General features: G+C 37.7%; 2 protein-coding genes and 1 pseudogene across 3 annotated transcripts; 2 read left to right on the forward strand and 1 right to left on the reverse strand.

Moving 5' to 3' along the window:
- Positions 1-473: 473 nt before the first annotated feature.
- LOC103719672 lies at positions 474-13328 on the reverse strand (annotated as a pseudogene).
- Positions 13329-16308: 2980 nt separating this feature from the next.
- Positions 16309-19958, forward strand: LOC120110842 (zinc finger BED domain-containing protein RICESLEEPER 2-like). 2 transcript variants are annotated; one of them, XM_039126685.1, is made up of 6 exons: positions 16309-16618; positions 16727-17627; positions 17838-19190; positions 19282-19531; positions 19630-19712; positions 19801-19958. In XM_039126685.1, exons 2-5 carry the CDS (start codon positions 17466-17468, stop codon positions 19701-19703), a joined length of 1839 nt encoding a protein of 612 aa, XP_038982613.1. In that variant the 5' UTR covers positions 16309-16618; positions 16727-17465; the 3' UTR covers positions 19704-19712; positions 19801-19958. The 2 variants fall into 2 exon arrangements, with proteins under 2 accessions (XP_038982613.1, XP_038982614.1); XM_039126686.1 differs by lacking the exons at positions 19630-19712; positions 19801-19958 and having other exon boundaries at positions 19362-19451.
- Positions 19959-20068: 110 nt separating this feature from the next.
- On the forward strand, positions 20069-21318 carry LOC120110933 (thioredoxin domain-containing protein PLP3A-like). The gene is made up of 6 exons (XM_039126976.1): positions 20069-20086; positions 20206-20301; positions 20575-20616; positions 20693-20754; positions 20913-21010; positions 21098-21318. Exons 1-6 carry the CDS (start codon positions 20069-20071, stop codon positions 21211-21213), a joined length of 432 nt encoding a protein of 143 aa, XP_038982904.1. The 3' UTR covers positions 21214-21318.
- Positions 21319-21842: the final 524 nt, after the last annotated feature.

Below are 21842 nucleotides of genomic sequence, written 5' to 3' on the forward strand. Positions count from 1 at the left end.
AACCTAAATAAATACATAACATACATAGATGCATCTCTATTTTTCAACATGTTATTAATGTTTCTTTAACTATCTAAAATTATAATTCATATTATATTTACACATTACTTCTTTATTTCATTGTATTTTACTTTTAGATATTATTTATATGTCATAGGAGCATTTATAGATGACTTGCATAAATTGATCTAACCAACCTGACCCAATGCATCCTGACATAAACAAACGCAAACTAACCCGACTCAAACCAACCTGATTTTGATCTCGATCCCAAAAAATTAAGATCAGGTCAGATTTGGACTGGGGAGATCGCATTAAAGGTTGGGTCGGGTTGGGCCTGGACCGAGATCTCAATGTCTAGGGTTGCCTCTTCAGCCGACCCAACCTGCCCATTTTCCATGCCTCACTGCAGTTCAGTTATTCTCCATAAATGACTAAGCGATCACAAAAGGAAAAGAGAGGAGGCCAAAAGGGAAAAAGAAAGCAACAAAGATAATATATAGAATACATATTAACAAGGTGTATTTCGTGGAAACACGATACATGCTAATATTTCACGTTACAAGGTGTAACCGATTGCTTCCCAGCCATCCATCATATATCTACAATTATCAGCCAAAAGGCACTTGCAATTTGCAATAAGCCGATCTTGAGCAATTCATCAGCTCTCAGTGGTCAGTCAGGTTGGAAGGGCTGGAATGGGAGAAATTTCAGTATCGCGTGATACATGTCTCTTTGTTGCTGACGATGGTCAAGCTTGGAGAATTGTAACTTACAACCGATACAGTGAAACCAGTAGCTTTAGAGATGGGCAGCTCCCATCAAATAGTTCATGAGGTCATCAGATGTGTGTTCGGCGAAGAGATCGGGCTCCTATATCACTGTCAGCGTTCTGCCGACAAAACTATAGTCAGCAAAAAGAGCCAATCTTCTGCATTTTATGAGGCAAACAAAATGGTGATGTTATGCGAGTAAAAGGGAGCATCAAAATAAAATATTTATGCTGTGTTTTTGGTAATAAATATTTATATAGATCAACAGGACAATCTAAAATCGCCACTGAAAAGAGATTGAGAATGCTTAAAAGTTGAAACAAATGTTTATATCAGGTTACAAGGATTGGTTCAGTGTTCCGCACCCTATTGAGATATTTAAGAATAGAGTGATAAAAGTCAAAAAATGAGAAATCTGACTCGCGAACGCCATGGATTTATTTATTTCGGTGAGGAAACCAATTACCCAAAATTTAGGAGAAGGAACACATTCCAAAACCTAAGTGTTTCATCACCTGCTCCTGTGACAATCGTCTGTAAAAGGAAGGAGAATGTTAAGCAGATAACTAAAGGCTGCTGGAGGACGAAGCTGTACAGTCTGCAAAGTTAAATAGAGAACAAAAGGCATTTACCTGCCCGTCCGGAGAGATGGCTAGATACAATACTCTGTATGTATGGCCAGTTAGTGTTGCAAGCTGTAAAATAAAATATAGTATGCTTTTGTAGAATGAAAACATTCATAATTCTGTTCAATTTCAGTATAAATAGGAAAATGTACCTTTGACATTGTCGGGTATCGCCAAACAATTATTTGGTTTTGGGAGTACACATGGGTGCTCGCCAGTTCATTAACATTCTTTGACCACACAAGATTGCAGGCCTGCACAAAGGATGACAGAAGCATGTAAGTTTCTCTTTCATTTCTAAGAATATATGTTTCTGTACTTGATGGTGAAAATGCATTTCCATGTAAACTTCTTTAAAAGAAAAAATACTGCATAAGACTATCACAATAGTTTCCGTAATTCTCACTTTGTTTTTCCCAGTTGATGCCAGAGATTTATCTAAGCATCATCTACTAAACCATAGTAACAAATATACATTTTTCAGTAATACATTGAAGGTAAACAACCAGACATCTGAAAATGAATGTTCTCATATGGTGGACAAATGAAGATGAATGCAAGTTACTAACATGAACAACAAAAAAATCTGTTCCTTGATAACATCGCCAAAAACATCATCGTTGTTTGCTAAATTTTAACATTTATTGTTTATCTAAATACAGTTCCCATTCCACATTTTAATTTGTCTAAATGAAGGGAACTGTCAATGTATTCCCAACCAGATAACAAGAAAGAGTTTCCCAATTGGGTGGCATCATTGCTTTGGCCTCTGTCTTATAATCTGTGCCTGATCAAGTCCCCTTTTTTGCAATATATCCTTTTCCCCTTTTTGTCTAGACTCTCTAATTTCTATGATGGTTGCTTCTGATACCATACACATGCATGCACACAAACCACCACCACCACCAAAAAAAATAAAAATAAAATAAATTTAACATTAAAATTTTAAAACAAATGATGTGCAGAACAAACACAGGATTCATCAACAATTAGTTAATTGGCACACAAATCATCCACTAGCTAAGCCTAAAATTTTTGCTGCCTAAAACTCTAAATAGGAGGAAGTTACACCATTAAACCGGCAAATCATTAATAACACCATAAAAAACTCCACAAGGAAATCATAATCCCAAACAACATGATTAACTTGCACAAGCTTGATTGGCAGCTTAAACAGCTAAGGGTAGAATTTGTGTAAAAATTTGTCAATATCTTTAAAGGCAAGAAATATATACATGAGTTCAGGTATGTGCTGGATAGGCTGTACATTTAGGAGTTGGATATATCCTATCCCCCTATGTAAGGATACAAGGACTCAGCAGATAAATTTTTAGGCAACAAGAATTCATCATCAAAAGGTAGTTGAAATAGCAATTTTCTTAAAACTATTTTATTGATGAATCACAGCCACCCATCAAATGATCCTCTTGAATAAACCATGTGCAACAGATCAGCTGAAAGATAAAAGCCCTAACCTAGGCTGTTTCTTCATCCCATAAAATGCCATAGCCCACCCCATCCATGGTCCACCTTGCTCTGCCTCTCGTCTCGTTACAGTCTGCCACCCACTTCCTCCGATCATAGACAAAATCGTCTACCAGATACTCCCTCCCTCCCCTTGTGCATGTGCATGTGTGGCTTCCCTGGTCTCTCTAATTGTATTCGTCGAAGCCATGCCTGACAGACGTGCTTAATTCTTGAGCACAGATTCCATAGTACCTGTGTGATGTCAATGTCAGCAAACATGTGTCAAGCTACTTAGCTGAACTAGCAACTAAGGCATCATAACACAGACTCTAGCTAATCTACAATCAAAGACAACAACTCTCACCATGGAAGAAATAAAAAGCTCTACCCTCATTCTTTGAGATACCTTGGAAGCATCTTGAGTGTATCCAGGAAGTATCCACAGCATTTTTCAAAATTTGACAAATAGGACACTTAGCATATGTATAGGACACATATCCTAGAAGTATCTGACAAGTATCGGTATTTGATGCATATCCAACAAAGCATGTTATTTGAAGTACCTTGCTTCTTAAACCTCTATCCATCATATTCTCCAACATTAATAGTTATAATTTGTTCATCAATAGCCTGCATTGATTCACTCAAAAGAAGCGGAAAATAGATGGGGATTCAGTTGGTTTAGGAGTTAGACTGAGAGAAAATGTCCCCTTAATGCGGTCCTCCATTATGGAATGGAGAGTTTTCCCCCTTTTATATAAAAACATAGATTTATGGTTCATGCATGCAGGCAGTTTTGGCCTACATGCATATCTAAAGCATGGTCTAATGAATGAATCCGTGTGACACCGATTCATGTTTCTAGAAGATTGTTTTTCTAGATTAATTTACTAGAAAAGATAATTTAACTCCTCCAAACTTGAAAATTACATTTGAGAAAATATTATACATAAAATTCAGAATACATTATATGGATGGAAAACAACAAGAAAACCACCAACAATTGGTGCCCTAAAGATTTTCAGATGGTTTTTCATTTGCTTTCCATGTGTTTCTACTTTTGTGAAAACTTATGCCCTTTTATTTTTTACGAAAACTTATTTTTGGCTTACTGAAAAAAAGAAAATGGTTTCCTTTTGAGTAAACCAAAGACAAAAGAAAGAAAGAAATAAAAAAACTCTACCCTTATTCTTTGAGATACCTTGGAAGCATCTTGAGCATATCCAGGAAGTATCCACAGCATTTTTCAAAATTTGACAAATAGGACACTTAGCATATGTATAGGACACGTATCCTAAAAGTATCTGACAAGTATTGGTATTTGATGCATATCCAACATAGCATGTTATTTGAAGTACCTTGCTTCTTAAACCTCTATCCATCATATTCTCCAACATTAATAGTTATAATTTGTTCATCAATAGCCTGCATTGATTTACTCAAAAGAAACTGAAAATAGATGGGGATCCAGTTGGTTTAGGAGTTAGACTGAGAGAAAATGTCCCCTTAATGTGGTCCTCCAGTATAGAATGTAGAGTTTTCCCCTATATAAAAACATAGATTTATGGTTCATGCATGCAGGCAGTTTCGGCCTACATGCATATCTAAATCATGGTCTAATGAATGAATCCGCGTGACATCGATTCATGTTCTATCCATCGTATTCTCCAATATGAATGGTTATAATTTGTTCATCAATAGCCTGCATTGATTCACTCAAAAGAATCTGAACATAGATGGGGATCCAGTTGGTTTAGGAGTTTGACTGAGAGAAAATGTCCCAAACAAGGGTCTTTCACTATTCCAACTTTCATTCAATATCCCAAGAACCAATGATGACCTTCCTAATAATAGGATATCCTTGACAAACAAATCATCATATGCTCAATATCTGACTAGACTACAAGAGATGGGGTTCAACTCTTCAATCCTATGTTTCACATGAATAACTGTGAACCGTAGAATTTTGTGCTTGGAGATAACCTAATTTCCTAGTCATAAAATCCTTGGTATTTACACTAATCCCTAAAGCCCCCAACATTATAGTATGAATAACATTTTAGCACATCATAAGACCGCAAATTTCAATTGCAAGTTCCATAGGATCACATACCATTACATCAACATTTTTAAAATACCTGCGGAGCACCAAAATGAAGACATGAGATGGTAAAGCATGGTCTGAATGACCAACTTCACCAACATTGTCCCATTCAATGTTAACATGCCATTCATCCACCAACAAAGTTTCAAACAACAGCTAAAAGAAACTAAATTTTGAGTACCTTCTGGTAACTGTCAAGAAACATCTCGACCTGAAATATATAAATTTTAATAGTGGGAGATTCACATACAAACAAGTCATCTCTATCAACTTGAAAAGGGGTAACCTCAATAATTAGTACCCTTCTAGTGAAGCCTTGTTCTCTTCTCATGTTTATTATGTCGCATAGAGATACCCATCAAAAACTTTAAGATCTGTTTTTTTGGAGCTATGATGCAAATTTTGTGTCATGCACAGTATGGTAATAGACAATAATATTCCCTAAGGCAAATCAGTTCATGTCCAATTATTAAACTTGTTCCAGTCAGCAAATGATCACATAGTTTTTCCTAATCTTTTATAAATGGAGAAGATGCTTTTTCTAATCTTGACTTTTTTGATATGGATTATAGTTTTCATTATGCAGCATACTTTTTATAACTAGTATGGGATCAGGATGCAAGCGTCATTTAATCAATTATTTTTGATAACTTTATTTGATGTGCTTCTATAGTTAAATGCATCAACTTCTTAACTACTTTAACACATGATGATATATTTATTAAATTCCCAAACAGTTGGAAAGGTATTTTTTTCGAGCTTGTGTGAATGCTAAAGTGCATCAACTATTAAGAACTTCATCTTAAAGGCAGAAATAGAAGATATATGTGAGGGTAGATGGACACAGAATAAAATGGCAGTAATATTCAAACACAAGTTGGCTTCATGCAAAGTTTTTTATCAGGTCATCAGGATAATTACTGCATTTTGGAAATAATGGAAAGCTAAAGAGGGGGGAAGGCATAATCCCATCAATCAATGTGGCAAAAGAATACAAGTGATAATTTGGTGGGCATAAAGTAGAGGTGCACCAAAAGTTTCCCATCACTGTAGACACATGAGTGGGACAGTAAAAACATTAAGAATTATTTGTTTTTAGAGTGAAAAATTTACACCCATGATGGGTCAAAACTAAGAATTATATCTTTTGGGGAAAAATTGCTCACAAGGGAGTAATGAAAAGAAGTCCTTAATATTATTCTGCTAAGTTATTTAATGATGGTGCTTCCGCATTTTTGCCAGAATTGCTAATATTTAGTGCAAGCCACATTGTCTGTGTTATAGCAAATATTGACATGATCCCGTTGAGATGTGAATAACAGTTAATGCTAAATCATGATATGGGATGAATATGCTTGGTAACGAGGGCACAGATATCATTAATAAAACATCATTGGCAAATCTATCAGAATCATGCTACATAACTGTCATAATGAAATTTGCAAGCTCACATTCATTCACAAGATTTCTTCTCACATCACACCATAAAATAAAGTAGAGAATTCACCTGCACTTTCCCTTGGTTTGTCCCAACAGCCAAGTGGGTGCCACGCTGTGCCCATCCCACAGAGCAGACACTGTCATCTACCGCCAAGTCACAGAGTTTGGTGACCTGCCATCAGAACCATATTGCCGACAATCATTAGTTTAAAAAAAAAAAGATGCTGATCTCAGACCAAACCTTGGCCAAAACCTCACCTTGCTGCTGCAGGCATTCCAAAGATAGACGGCATTGCCCAAACCCACAGCCACACATTCTACGAAGACCAATCCACGAGATTTCGGTAGAAATCGTCCTGCAATGCTGGTGCATCCAGTACCTAAACCCAACATCAACCAACACAGCAGACCATAAAAATCCAATCTTTCTGAGCGAAAAGGAAAATTAGTAACAAGCCGCCGCAGCGTCTTGGGACCTTGTACGGAGATCTCGGGACCTTCCTCAGCGTCTGGGGCGGGCTTGGCGCAACCCCAGGAAGGGCATCCTCAAACCCATCCGAAAGCGAGTACCGCGGCACCTCCGCCTTGAACCGAAAAATATTCCTGCTAGGAGTCGAAAACGGCGAGGACGACGAAGACGGCGAAGAGGACGACGAGGAGCTCCGCCCTTCCAGGGGCGAAGAGCGGTCGGGGGTGGTGGGGGGCGCGACGCCATGATCCGGCCCGAAGAGCACAGTCCTGAGGAGGGCGGAGTAGGCCCTCTCTCTCTCCCCTGCGTTTGGATTAATATTTACTTCTAGGATTAGGAATTTGGACGTTTGAGTACCACTTCTTTAAAACCAAGACAAGAGGCTGTGATCTTGTTTTTCTCCCTCTTCTTAGACATCAATGTGACAGATCTGAATTAATTAGAAAGTCCGGAGCGTTACAGCATGATGAAAAGTAAAAACAATTCATAACTTGGGAATTCACTAGGAGTTGGAGATGACCCAGATCTTGAAAAATGGATTATTTCGGGTTTAAAGTCCATATGATTCAAGTTATATTAGTTAAGCATGACCATGTCTATCATGATTTGGTGAGTGAAAAGAGCTATTATAAGTCCTAATTTCATCAGTTATCTCCAAAGAGACAAATGAGATTCCATGAGTCATGTTTACTCTTGTTGATCAAATACTATTTTCTGAAATGGTTTAAGTAGATGTTTTTAGCTGAAAGGTTTGAAATGAGTTCAAATCGCTAGATTCAACATATATTCTCTTTAAACATTTTCTTTGGAAATTTTGAATCTTAAGTTATGTTCAATCTTTTAATTACTTTGTATTATCAAGTGGCAATATATAGTTTTATCATGTACAATTAGGTGGCTATCGAGCTGCCATATTACTTTTGAGCAAACAACTCAGCATCATACAATTTGAGGACCAAACTAGTTATGTCATTCATTGGATTAGAATAAGGTATGCTTCATTACAGTTTATGGCTATGCTTGTCATTATTTATATAAAAGCACTAATAAATATATTATAAGTTATGACTACAACAAATCTAATTGGAACATATATAGAGGAGTTAGTTGTGAAGATTTAAATCAATCATATATTCTTTGGTTATTAATGACCAAAAGGATAATACTTTGACGTTCTTGTTATTACTTGAAACTACATGAAGAGCATAAGTATTAGTATTTATGATTTTATTTAAAATATATATTTTTAGTAACTTATTTAGTTGAGTTGGACAATGCTTCGTTAATTATCAAACTCTTTATTTATGGCCACCCTTAATCTCTCGCGCAATTGTAGATAAGCTATGATCCTCTTCTAGTGCATGTGATCCGAATTTAGTCTATAATTTATCAAGTTCCTATTTATTTTGTATAGAATTGATTGCATAATTGCAAATAAAAATAATCGTATGCTGGTACATTGTAATGAGAGGCTTGATAGCGGATGGATTTGCATGGATGAGTTTATTGATGGAGATCGAGTAGAGGAATTTGCAAAAGCCAAATAAAGTACTGTTGGATGTAAAGGTCCAGAATATTTGATGCTGAGTAGCTATTGTATCCATGACAGACGTAAGCTAATCGGTAGGCCATTACTGTTGTCAAGTATCAAGCCGTGATTAAGATATTTGCCTGACTTGGTGCTGTATTTAATGGATGAGCAGAGGCAAAGCTCAACAGACACCTAAATTAACATAGAAAAGAACAGTGGTCCACTCTATGATTCATCTTTCAGATGCGGAATAGCGATTTTGCAAATAATAATAATAATAATAATAATAAATTAATTAAATTGTTGATCTTGCAAAAAGGAAGTTGGGAATTATTTTTCCTTTTCTCTGAATCATACATAATTGGGATCTATGATAATTTTGCTCTTGCATTTAAGTAGGTGACATAGTAATCTAAACATGTCATACATACATATATACATACACACATCTGTGTGTGTGTTATTGCATTGGGTCTTTATTACATGTATATCAGATATTCATTTTAAATGTGTATCATTCACACCGTATTTGAAAGACTAATTTGTCCAGGAATCCTGAAATGTCTCTCACTGTACTGAAAAATTAATCCAACGTTCTGCAAAATCAACAACTAAGTAGATTTTCTTTTAATGCAAAGATTTGCAAAGGAATATATTCATTTAACAAAACAAAAAAATGCAGTTTAAAGAATTCTCAGCATGGAACTGTGTAATACATCCACAACAACTAATCTGAGCCTAGCATCCACAAGCGCAAGACTGTGCTCTTAAAATTTCAGTTACAGAGCCTGTTAAAGGAATTCTACCAGCCAGGAGGAATCTAGGAAATGGATCATTTGACTGTTTTGTGCTGAGAAATCTGTCAGCTTTCAACAGGACAGGAAAGATCTTTTGCAAACAACTTTGCAGGTTCAGTTCCTACTGCTGACTGCATATGCTATTTTAATTGGCCTCCCATACAGTTCTACCTGGTTTTTCTTCATAGCTTTCTCCAGTGATTCATCATCTTCAAAATCTATGTGACAAAAGCCTCGGAATTTCCCCGTCCTCTTGTCAAAGGCGAATCTTATAGAAGCAATGCTGGATGTTTCAAAGCAGTCTCTGATGTCATCTTCTGTCACATCCCAAGATAGATTGCCAATGTATGCTGAGAGGCATCCATCAGCCTTCCCAGGTTCACTAAGAAATTCGTGCTTCCTCTTTCTCTGGGAATCTAGTCTGCATCGTTCGACCTTTATAAACCTATTCCCCCTGAAACTCAGAAGAAAAAGGCTAGGTTTCAGAAAAACCACAAAAGAGAGAATATATAGAGATGTGGGTATGCTGAAGAAGTTTACATTTTGGTTCCATCAAGTGTAAGAGAATTTGTTGCAATCTCCTCCGTCTGGTACAACAAAATGGGATCACAATCAGATAAAGCTACACTAAGACATATAATAACCAAAGCTTTCTTACTGATAAGTCCTGGACCAACAAACTTCAATCCTGCTGATCCCAACAAATGCCCTATCATCTACAAAAAGTTGATTGGGATGGTTCTAGTTTGGTCCTGTTTAAAACAGCTGAACTACAAAATAGCAATCCTCAGAGCTTTTGCCATGGACTTGTAGCTGGCATCAAAGGTGTTTCAAACCTCAAGACAAATTGTTAACACGTGGATTCAAGAACTCATCAATGAAAATCCAAAATGCGAGAATCAACCTTCAATAATTCAAAGTTTTATTTTACTCAAATAATTAAGAGAACAGTTGCATAACTGAATCGTTTTATCTTCTACGAATCAAAGTCCCAATTAAATTACTTCATTACAAGATGTCAGTGTTTATTGTGAAACATTTCCTAACTAGGTGTAATAGTGCTGGACATGATGATGACCCTTGATTTCAATGATTGAATCTCAAGGAGATCTTCATCCAACTTTCAGATTAGATCTAAGAAACTGATGAGTAGGATTTCAATCATGTCTAAAACTACAGCTATTTACAAATCCTCCATGCATGTGGGAAAAAGGAAGAAATAAAAAAAAAAAAAAGCACTCCATGTATCTTTTTCAACTTTTCTGGAAAGGTCTACCCCTCAATACCAAATTTATGATAAATACAGGAAACTTGGACACAATTTATTGAACCATTCAAGCCTTAATCAACATATGAGTAGAGATCTAGAAAAGAGGATATTTGCATTCATAATTCTGTTATAGCACTTTTAGGCTGTGATACTTGATTTGTACAAGCCCATATTCTGCATCTAACACATCAACAAGATGCACCTCATAGAAACCACATGAGCCCATATGAAAGCTGCTCTTTGGTAATATAATATCTTGAATCTTGCTCAGGGAGGTCCAAACTTTAGAGACTTAATCAGTCTAAGACTACCGCTTAATGTTTACTCCAGATATCAGATAACACAACTGTGGTAGTGGTTACTCCAGATATCAGATAATACAACATAAGCAGACATTGAATTAAGTTATTCTCATAAATTCTAGCTTATGATAACTAATTTGGTTATTATATTAAACTAATATGCTTTGAAATTGATAGCTTTAAGCAATAACCTTAATGCCAATGACATATGTAGAAATGAACAAGTCCTCACATAGGTATAGCATAACTTAAGATAGTTAAAATTGCTTGTCCAGTAGCCTTTCCAAGTAAGCCATCTTCTTTGTCCTCTTTTATTCTTCTTTCTCATTTACTTCCCTTCTATTATTGTTTCCTTCTATCCAATTTTTTCTTTCTTTTCTTGCACTTTTTTTCCTTCTTTCATAGTTCTCTTCTTTCATTTTTCTGATCTCAAATTTTCAAAACCTATAGTTTATTCTTACTTTTCCTATTCCTCCTCTTCTTCCTCTACCTTTTCTTATTTGTCTCTTGCTCCTCTACGTCCTATTCTTTCTCATTCCTTGGTGACCAAACCACCTAAGCTGTCAAACAATCGAACCAGGCCCTGGCACCACCTAGGGGTTTGAGAATATCCAACACATGAACCCCTTAACATTTGAACTAGTTATGAATATGTGAGGATAACACTCGATGAATCATTATCAACAAGTAAACATTGTGAAAAGGCTCAAGAAGTTGAAAATAGAGAAAATGCATGTCTGTTTATTCAGAGAAAGTCAGTTGTAGTATTCGTAGGCATTGTTTCTATTTTCTAACTATCCCATACATAATATTGCATCTAAATTTGGTTTGTGCTAATTTTAAGATTTTTCTTTTGCATGAGGTAGCAACTCCCCACATCCATTTGTTGGCACAAACCAATGCACAGTCAGGGGTGGACTGATATCAGGATGGTTATTGATTTTAGGAATGCTATTCAATCCATATATGAAGCCCTCTAGCTTACCTATCAAAATTTTGATTGAAAAGGTTTGTTTTTATTGTTGTTTAAGCTATTGTCTCAGAATAAGATCTTCAATTAGAGATTTTTGAAAAGGGCTGTAGTTAGCTAATTCCCTAAGTTATAAACAAAAACCAAATTGGTACAAAACAAACAACCTTGCAGTATGGTTTGGTCTGCTATGAAAGGACGATTAAATTTGGAATGCTATACTGAAACGTAAGGCAACTCACCAACTCTCCTTAAGAGAGCCAACAAATTAAGTACAGATTTTGCCTTCTAAAGTTCAAGATAGTGGACAACCTTTTTCTTCATAAAGATATGCCAGTTCTATTCAGTAACATCAAGCATTATACGAAATTAGAAGAATAACTCCATACTAGAAGTATACGCATCCCCATATGGAGGTTGTCATATGATACAAAACCTTGGACTGCTTCTATGTCAGAGAGATAGTAATGACTAATGGAAATTTATCTTTCACACGCAGATTTAGATGTTATAAGATATATGATTGATGGACTTTGACAGTGCTGTCACAGATCATTAGAGAAAAGAGGACAGCATGTGATTAAACACGAGTCTAAGAATTGCAAATGCTTGGGTAACTTGGGCAGCAGACAATCAGAAAGACACTACTTTTGACCTCAGACAGGAAAAGTTGTAACCCATCATCAGTTCAAGGAACATGTTACAATATCCGTGAGTTCCTATAGAGTTGTTCCTTCGGTTTCCTTTTGGCATGATCATTTGCTTCAATACGTACTTTATCAGTTTCAAGGGCACATCACTCTGTAACTCACTTTTCTTAGACTAGTAGAAGTGTCCACCCTCTTGGAAGTTATTCAACATCAAACTCAGAATTAGAGCCTGGCATAATTCATATCTTTCCCTCAAACAACATCACTCTGGTATTTTCAATGCTAGATACATGTCATGCTAGTTATTCACTCCAATTTTGCCTGATATTTTTATATCAAAAAATCTAATAAAAAAAAGTCTTTAAATGCTTATGCTTCTACATTAGTGTGGAAATTTACTACAAAAGGTTACTTTTTAACTTCTTTTCTCTCTTCGTGTTGTATGTTTGATTGGTTTAGTTCGTAAAACCAAGGCAACTTAATAGTTTACTGTTCGCCCAAAAAAATTCAACAAGGCACTCCATGGGTGGATGCAATTTATCAGGAACGAGAGAGATAGAGAGATAGAGAGAGAGAGAGAGAGAGAGAGAGCAAGGGAAAGGAAAGGAGAGTTGGACCTGGAAGGTGAGGAAGGCGAGGCCGCGGAAGTTGCCGGAGTCCGGGAATCGTGAGAGCTGGAGCTGTTGGATGGGGCCGATGTCCTTGAAGAGGTCCCGGATTTGGTGCTCGGTGGTGGAGTAGGGCATCCCGCTCACCACCACCTTGTTGGGCTCATACCCCTCACCGCCGCTGCAAGGGCCGTCTTCTTGCAGCGGCGCTTCCACCGGTTCTTCCGCCTCTTCCGCGGCCGCCAGCACGGGCTGACCCCATCTATCTTTCTTTGCTTTCTTCTTCTTTCGGTTCTTCCTTTCTTCGCCTTCGTACGCCATCGCCGCCTCTGCACCGGCTCTGTCGGCTGTTGCTTTCGGCGGTGTCTTCTGAAGTAGCAGCGGGGGGCAGAATCCCCGCCGTTGGATTTCCTGGTTCGAGAATCACATGATTATTAGTAATATTTAATTATTTAATTATTCATATCAATTAGGTTATTGTATTTGCATGTCAATTAATTCTATAAATACATCAAATATAAATAAATAATATATAAAAAAAGGGGTTGAGATTAGCATCGATCACGCTGTAATCTTTGAGCCCATTCCGTTTAGATTTTTTTTTTTTTGTACATTGTCGGCTCACATACGACGAGTATGGATGCGGCCAACAAAATCAGAAAACAAAATACTACATAAAAATACGGGCACAGACCCATAATCTGCCCAAATAAAATCTCCAAAATGGTGAGCCACGAAGAAAGCAATTCAATCTGCAGCATCGTTTGTCTTCCGGTATACGTGTGTAATTTGATGGAAGTCGCACTCCTCCAGTAATTTATAAATATTGTGGAGCAGCGGCTGATCCTCGACTGAACAACCCCAACCTTGGATTTATTCAATCACCATGGCCGAGTCTGAAGACGGTCTGCTTATTAACTATGTATATTTTCCAACAAATACTATCAGGCTCACTGGGCCTAAAATTTTTGGCCCAATGAAAAACTTTTAGTCTCACAATCTGCACCCTTTGGCATATGCTGAGAAGTTTCCGAATCATTTCAGTGCTTGTATGTGTTCTTCTAACTCAGAAAATTCCATTGGATGTTAAAATGATATCATCCTTAATTTGCTTCGTAGCTGGGGGATAGGAAGTGAGTTGAGCGAGCCCAGCTACATATAGATGAATGAGGCTCTGTGCTTGCTACATATATGCAAATTGTGCCAGATCATGTGATTTGATGCACGATAAATATAGGAAGGAGAGTGATGGGAAGGTCAACGTGGAGCTCAAGCAATAATCATCATGATTGGTTCGCATATTAGAAAAGGCCAGTTAGGTTAGGTTAGGTTAGGTTAGGTTTCTACAGTTCCTCTGTCTAGGCTGGGGGACAGATTGCCTGGGAATTAAATTTGTTCTTCAGCTTTTGCATGTTCTTTCTTTCGTTATTATGAGCATAAACATTTAGCTATATTTTTTAGCTTGCTCTTGTTGCTGTCAATATTATCATTTGGTTTTGTGAGATCTGTGCGAATGTGTATTTAGTTCCACATAGGTTATTCGCCGAGAAGATTGTGGGTATTTATACAGAACTAAAGAGCCAAAAAAATACCTTCCGGCTAGCCATTTTGGATAAGATCTTAAATTATTACAAATGATATCAAAGCTAACTCGGCTCATAGTCTATATAGACTAGGAGACACTGCAGCATGGATTCACCGAAGCTGATTAGATTTGAATGGATTTTGAACCCTTAGCCTAACGAGGACTTCAAGGCTTGAATAGAAGAAATATGTGAGGATCCGTGCGAGTATATATTTAGTCCCATATTAGTTATTTGGATGAGGTTTTAGGTTGTTACAATTTTTTTATCAATTAATTTTTCTTTTCCTCTTGAAAGATTTTCCTTTCTTAAGAATTTTTTGTGTGAAGGCTAAAATTGATTCAAGCACCTGTGTTCAATAGGTCAGTTATTCAGGCATACATGAATCTCAAAGTCCATTGATGGCATCTTGTTTTCGAGGAAAGCTCTTATTTCTGCTCAAAGCTCTTATAGCTGAACTAAACTAACCCCATAACTAAATCTTAAAGAGAGAATCTTCTGAACCACTATTTTGTTGTTTGCGCTCATTTCAGAATCTTGCTCCCATGCACTCTTCCAAAAATGTTGGTGGCAACTGGGGTAAGAGAAGGTCTGATTGGCTGAATGAGTCCAGAAGGCTGGATTTTGAAGTCCTCTCAGCACAATAACATGCTTGGTCATGAAGCAAATCTTACTTATAATTCCAGAAAACATCCATGCTATGCTTTCCACTTCAATAGTATTACAGACATCTCCAACATATCCGCACCTGCAATGCTTTAAAAATCGCATTGCACTTCAAGTGAATCCAAATCTGAAATATTTGAGCAAGTCTTGTTTGGCGTGTTGGATTTCCCTCGTCTAGCTGCCATCTATCAGTCACTGGTCTTTGAAGGTTCATGTCCAAGAGTAGTGCTGCATAAATACGTTTGCACCTGCCATTGGATTAGAGAAGAATCAGTAGGGATGCAACCGAATGCACTGGTTGAACATGTCCAAGAACCTTCAATTTAGAAAAAGACCCTCACCGATGTATCCAAGGAGTTCACTCCCTTCCATCTTCATCAAAAAAATCCTCTCTTGCATGCGCCAGAGGATATTATGTGGGGCGGGTTTCTTATTTTGCCATATTTTCTTTGGGCCACCTTACTCTACTTATTGGTCTCCAATAAATTTGGCACCGATTCCATTCAAGAAGCTTTTACTGGTCATGAATGCTGTGCTGTTGGAGAAATGGCCCTGGTTATGATGACAAATGCTTTGGTTAGGATTTTTGGACTTGGCTTCTATTGGTGCATAAATGCCTTATTAAAGTGGGTGAAAGAGTTGCATCAAAATAAAGTGGGTCAAAGCCACTTGATTGCCAAAGCCACTTGATTGCCAAAGCCAGTGTGCCAGAGCCATCAGATTTGGTGAACTGCCGAGAAAGAACGCAATCGATGTGCATTAAAGTTCTAATACTACCAAGTATTAAGGCTGCAAATGGGTCGGGTCGACCCGGGACCCGACCCGACCCGACCCGCTTTAGACCCGACCCGACCCGAATTTTAGGACCCGCGGGGCCGGGTCGGGTCCTAAATTTAGACCCGAACTATTTTTCGGGTCGGGTCGGGTCCACCCAATCTTGATCCGGGACCCGACCCGACCCGTTACTATATAAAGGCTTAAAGCTAAATCCCTAAACCGGTAAACCCTTCGGCCTTCCTCTCTTTTCGATCCCGTATTTCCGTGTGGTGTGGCCGACGGCCGTGCCCTAGATCTCGATCGCCTTCCAGCCTTCCTCTCCTTTTCGATCCCGTGCGGCCGTGCCCACTGCCCAGCAGCCCAGGTGCCCTGGATCTTGAGCGCCTTCCTCTCTTTTTCGATCCCGTGCGATCGTGCCCAGGTGCCCCGTGCCCTAGATCTTGAGCTGCGGCGGCGGAGAAGAGTAGACCGCTTCCGTGTGGCCGTGCCCGACTTCCGGCTCTCCAGTCTCCAGTCCGCGGATCTCCCCCTTGGCCTCTCCCCATTCTTCAGCGTCCCAAGGACCTTGCTGTACGCCTGTACCAGGTGCTAGTCGCCTTTGTCCTCTATATTTTTCATCCTGATATCTTGCAAATCGTTTCCAAAATATTTTGCTAATGCTATTCTTGTTCTATTATGATAATGGATAAGTAGATCTTGAGCTGCGGCGGCGGAGAAGAGAAGACAGCTTCTGTGCCCGGTGCGGCGGTGCCCTAGATCTCCCGACTTCCGGCTCCCCATTCCGCGGATCTCCCTCTCCCCATTCTTCGTCGTCCCAAGGTATGTCCCTCCTATGTATTTTTTTTAGCATAGGCCGGGAGGAGGTTCCGGCGAGGGGGGCTTGTCTTGTAACAGGGCAACGAGGCTGGACTTGATGTTGGGACTTGGGACCGAACTAGTGCAGCAGCGCTGAATATGGGATTATCTCAAGAAAACAGTACGAGTATCTTTGAGGAAAGATAATGATTTATTGATTTAATTGAAAGAATCAGGATGACTGTTAGTCTGTTACTGCATGGGCTGGCCGAATATCATTTTGGTTCTCACCTGGTCTTCATTTTTATGTGCACTATATTTTAAGTTTCTTAGTGCTTTAGTAATCATATTTACCTCCATTTTATAACTATTTAAAAGATGCTTTAGTTATATGAAGTACGCTTTAGTTATATGAAGTCTGTAGTGTCACTTTGTCAGTAATTTTGAATAGTTAACTACATGACATGGCATTTACTTCAGCTTTTAGGAATACTGAAATGTTGTTCATAGCTTAAATTTTGTAAATAAACTGATCATGATTTTTTTATGCATGCAATAACATGATAGACATTATAAAGCTTAGATTATATGCATCTATAAAGTTGCATTTTATGCTCATACATTTTTATTGATTTCTATGCAAAATAGGTTAATGTCTACGATGGATAGCAATGAAAATATGGCTGAAGTTTCAAGTGTACTTCGTTGTGGTAGTTCTCAAGCTATAGAGCCTTCTAATACAGATAGCTCTAAAACGAACAAAAGAAAGAGATCGGAGATATGGAATCACTATTGTGAGGTACAAAACCAAAAGGACAAGGCTAAATGCAATTATTGTCGTTTTATTTTTTCAGCTGATCCAAAAAATGGGACAAGTCATCTTCACAAGCATACTAATATTTGTAAGGCAAAAAAATTTCATGATAAGAAACAGAAAATATTAATAGGCACTGTGACTTCGAAAGATGGTGTTCCGTTGAACGAATTAGTTCCCTATTCATTTGATCAGGAAAGAAGTCGTGAGGACCTTGCAAGGATGGTAATTCTACAAGAGATGCCATTTACAACAGTTGAACATCCAGCCTTTCAGATGTTTATTAGGAACCTTAGACCAGAATTTCATATTGTTTCAAGGACAACATTGTCTTCTGATTGCTTTAAAACTTATGAAAAGGAAAAACGAAGACTTGAAGATTTGTTCAAGACGAACTGTGGAAGAATCAGCTTAACATCGGACATGTGGACATCAAATCAAACATTGGGATATATGTGTCTGACTGCACATTACATCACTAATGATTGGAAACTGAAAAAGCATATTATCAATTTTAAGTTGGTTCCTTCACCACACACAGGCTTAGTCATTAGTGATGCTATAGCTAACTGTATTTTATCTTGGAATATTGAGAAAAGGTTGGGTTCAATCACTCTTGATAATTTGTCAGCAAATACAGTTGTAGCAACAGAACTTCAAAAACAATTTAGAAAAGATTTACTTTTGGATGGTAAATTCTTTCATGTGCGTTGTTGTGCACATATTCTTAATTTGATTGTGAAGGATGGGTTGAAGGTAGTGGAGGGTGCTATTCATAGGATCCGTGAGGCTGTTAAATATATAAAATCATCTCAAGGAAGGTTGGAATTGTTTATGGGAATTGTGAAACAGTTCAAGATGAATGGTAAGAAAAGGATATGCATAGATGTACCTACTCGTTGGAATTCTACATATCTCATGTTAAATGATGCTATAGAATTCAAGGATGTATTTATGCGACTTGTGGCCCGGGATCCTAATTTTGATAATGCGCCAACTGAGGAAGATTGGTCTCAAGGCATTATTATTTGTAACTTCTTAAAGGTTTTTCATCTTATAACTGAAGTTTTTTCACAAACAAAAAATCCAACTGCAAATTTGTATTTCTATGAAATTTGGAGAATCAATATGCTCTTGATTGAAGAATCTAGAAGTTCAAATGCAGTTGTGATGATGATGGCTTTAAAGATGCAAGAAAAATTTGACAAGTATTGGAAGGAATGCTCTCACATTCTTGCTGTAGGGGTTGTTCTTGATCCAAGACATAAGATGAATCTTATTATTTATTGCTTTCACACAATCCATGGTAATGGTGATCGTGCTTCATTTGAGATCAACAAAGTGCGTGAAGTTCTTCAAACTTTTTATGATAATTATGCAATTTTATATGGCACAAATGTCTCTCTTGTTCAAGTGGATGAGAGGGTGTCTACATCCCAAGGTGGAAGAGATGAGAATCGTTTTATGCATGGCTATAAAGAATTCATCCACGGAGTACAAGTTACCCAACCATCGAAGTCAGAATTAGAGACCTATTTGGAAGAGAAGGTATTTTACGATCTCTAATTTGGATGCTTACATTAAATTATTAGTCAATAATTCTAATAAAAATGACTTGCTATTTAATTTTTTGGAGCAGGTTCATCCATTAGAAGATCAAAATTTTGACATTCTACAGTATTGGAAATTCAATGAATCAAAATATCCAATATTGTCTAGGATGGTACGTGATATCTTGGCAATTCCCGTTTCTACCGTTGCATCTGAGTCTGCCTTCAGCACTGCTGGCAGGGTTTTGGATGATTTTCGTAGCAGTCTATCTCCGAATACGGTTGAGGTATTGATATGCGCACAAGATTGGCTTCGAGATAGCTTGCCTCATCTTGCAGGTTCAATTTCTACAACATTCATAAATTTTATCATGTACCAGCTGTACTAGTGCTTAGAAACTTTGAGATTTTTAATTTCGTATTTTTTTCATTTGTAGATATTCCACCTCCTCATACAAAATACAAGGTTGAAGATTACGAAACTGTTGTTGATATTAATACCGATGATTAGCTTATGCTGGTAAGTAGTAACAATCATCTTTATTATTATGTTGACATTTGAATTCTCTAATTTGCATCATCTCACGTTGCTTCTTTGAGTTATGCAGGATGGTGGTAATCTATCTTAACTGATGTTCTTGATTGTTTCTGCCGTGCGGGTGATCCTTTAGCTGTGGTCGAATGGATAAAGAAAATTGTGGTTCATTATACATGTTCTTAGTTATGTAATTCTACAATTCACTGAATATGATGTTGATGCTATGATGCATCCTTTAGGTGGGTCTGCTTTCTATTTTAGATTTTTATCAGATGATGAACTCAAGGCTGTGATTGGTATTCTTCATCCTTTAGAATGGCTCAGTATTACAATCTTAGATGGAAAAAATTGAATGTGTATATTCTGTGTTTGCTGCATATAGCTAAAACTTTATCTATGAAATGTCATCCAATAACTGCGTCTCACACCTACTTCATATCATTGAATTCTGTTTCACTTGACATTTTTGTTTCAGGTTTTCCTATGCTTTGGTAACTCAGTTGCCTCAACCCGCTTCTTGCTGCAAGATGAGTTCAACATACAAACGACTCAGTGCGATAACTGCATTATTGTACTTATATCTTCTCTCTGTTTCAAAGCTATCAATTTCTTGTGCTGAACCTGTGCTTTGTGCTTGTTTATGTACCCTTCAGCCTAGTTTTTATCTTGTTGCTCGACATATTTACCGTTATTAACAGATTTCATCAACCGTAACAAAATGAAACACACATTCAAGATTTTTGGACTTCTCTATGCAGACTTGACTGGGGATGTAACATGCCATTCTAAAATAGTGGACTGTGCTTGATGGTTCTATAGTATCTTGTATTCTGAAACTGATTAGAACACCCACATTGATACAAAGTTCATCAAGCTGGATGCTGAAGTTAGTCTACACTAACCCTTTGCATTTGTGTTGAAATTTGCAAACAAGAGACTAATTGCTTGGGTACTTGATGCAGAATGCGCCCTTCTTTGTGACAAAATTAGCAGTCAAAACTCTGCCTTGCATCATATTGTTCAAGTGAGGGCTCCTTGTCTTTCACTTCGCATCTTCACTTAGTACATTTTATAATGTTGGATAAATCACTATCATCTCTCTTGAGGGCCAAACTTTCTGCATTTTATTATCGCTTCATATGGTTGACTGTGCTCTGACACATCTAACGGCAATTATCCCAGAAATGGTGTTGCCTTCGACAGGCTGATTGGGTTTCAAGATCTTGGCAGCAAAGATGATTTTACCATGAGTGCCTTGGAGAATCTTCTGAAAAGAAAAGGTAACTATCCTTCCTTTGATGATCTTTTGTATGACTTATCTTGTGAGATACATAAAAATAATAAAAAGCCCCCCAAAAAAATTTCAGGCATCATAGATGAAAGGAAAGGAGGTGACAATGATGAAGATGCAGACGATGATACTGACAGTTACAAACACAGGAACATCAGGTCTTCTACAATTCAGGATTCTGATTCAGACTGAGCAGACAGCAATACCACAATTTTTTTATCTTAATGTCTATCTTGACCATATACTCTGAGAAAAGTACTTTTGCACATCCGCTAGGGGTTCTTGAACCCACAAATTCCAGCAAACAAGCAGGGCTTCAGATCATCTATGATATGTACTGATGCACAACCTTCTTATTTTATCTTTCTAAAGATTGTTGTTTTTTCTTGTTCATGGTGCCACATTTCTGGTTGGTTATTGAAACTATATTCTTTTACTGCTCGGTTTTTAGCTGATTTGGAAGTCCAGAGCTGCTTCTGCTCGTTAAATCCAGATGAAGAACGGAAGAACTTAGAAGTCTTGCACATTTTTCGCCACAGTCAATTTAACACAATTTATGTTCTTGATAACCCATTCCATTTGCTCACGAGGATGGGTTACGTTTTGGTTGCACAACCTTTCTTATTTTATCTCCATCCAGGTGTCCTTCCTGTTCTTCTATCCAGACTTAAGATTGCCAACCTATTTTCTTGGCTGTTTTTAGCTTGATGTGTTGTTCAAGAGAAAACATCTCATGGACCCGACCGGACCCGATTGGATCCGGATCCGACCCGACCCGAATGACCTGACGGGGTCGGCATCGACCCGACCCGACCCGACCC

Source organism: Phoenix dactylifera, chromosome 5, assembly GCF_009389715.1.
Source record: "Phoenix dactylifera cultivar Barhee BC4 chromosome 5, palm_55x_up_171113_PBpolish2nd_filt_p, whole genome shotgun sequence".
NCBI classification, from domain to species: Eukaryota; Viridiplantae; Streptophyta; class Magnoliopsida; order Arecales; family Arecaceae; genus Phoenix; species Phoenix dactylifera.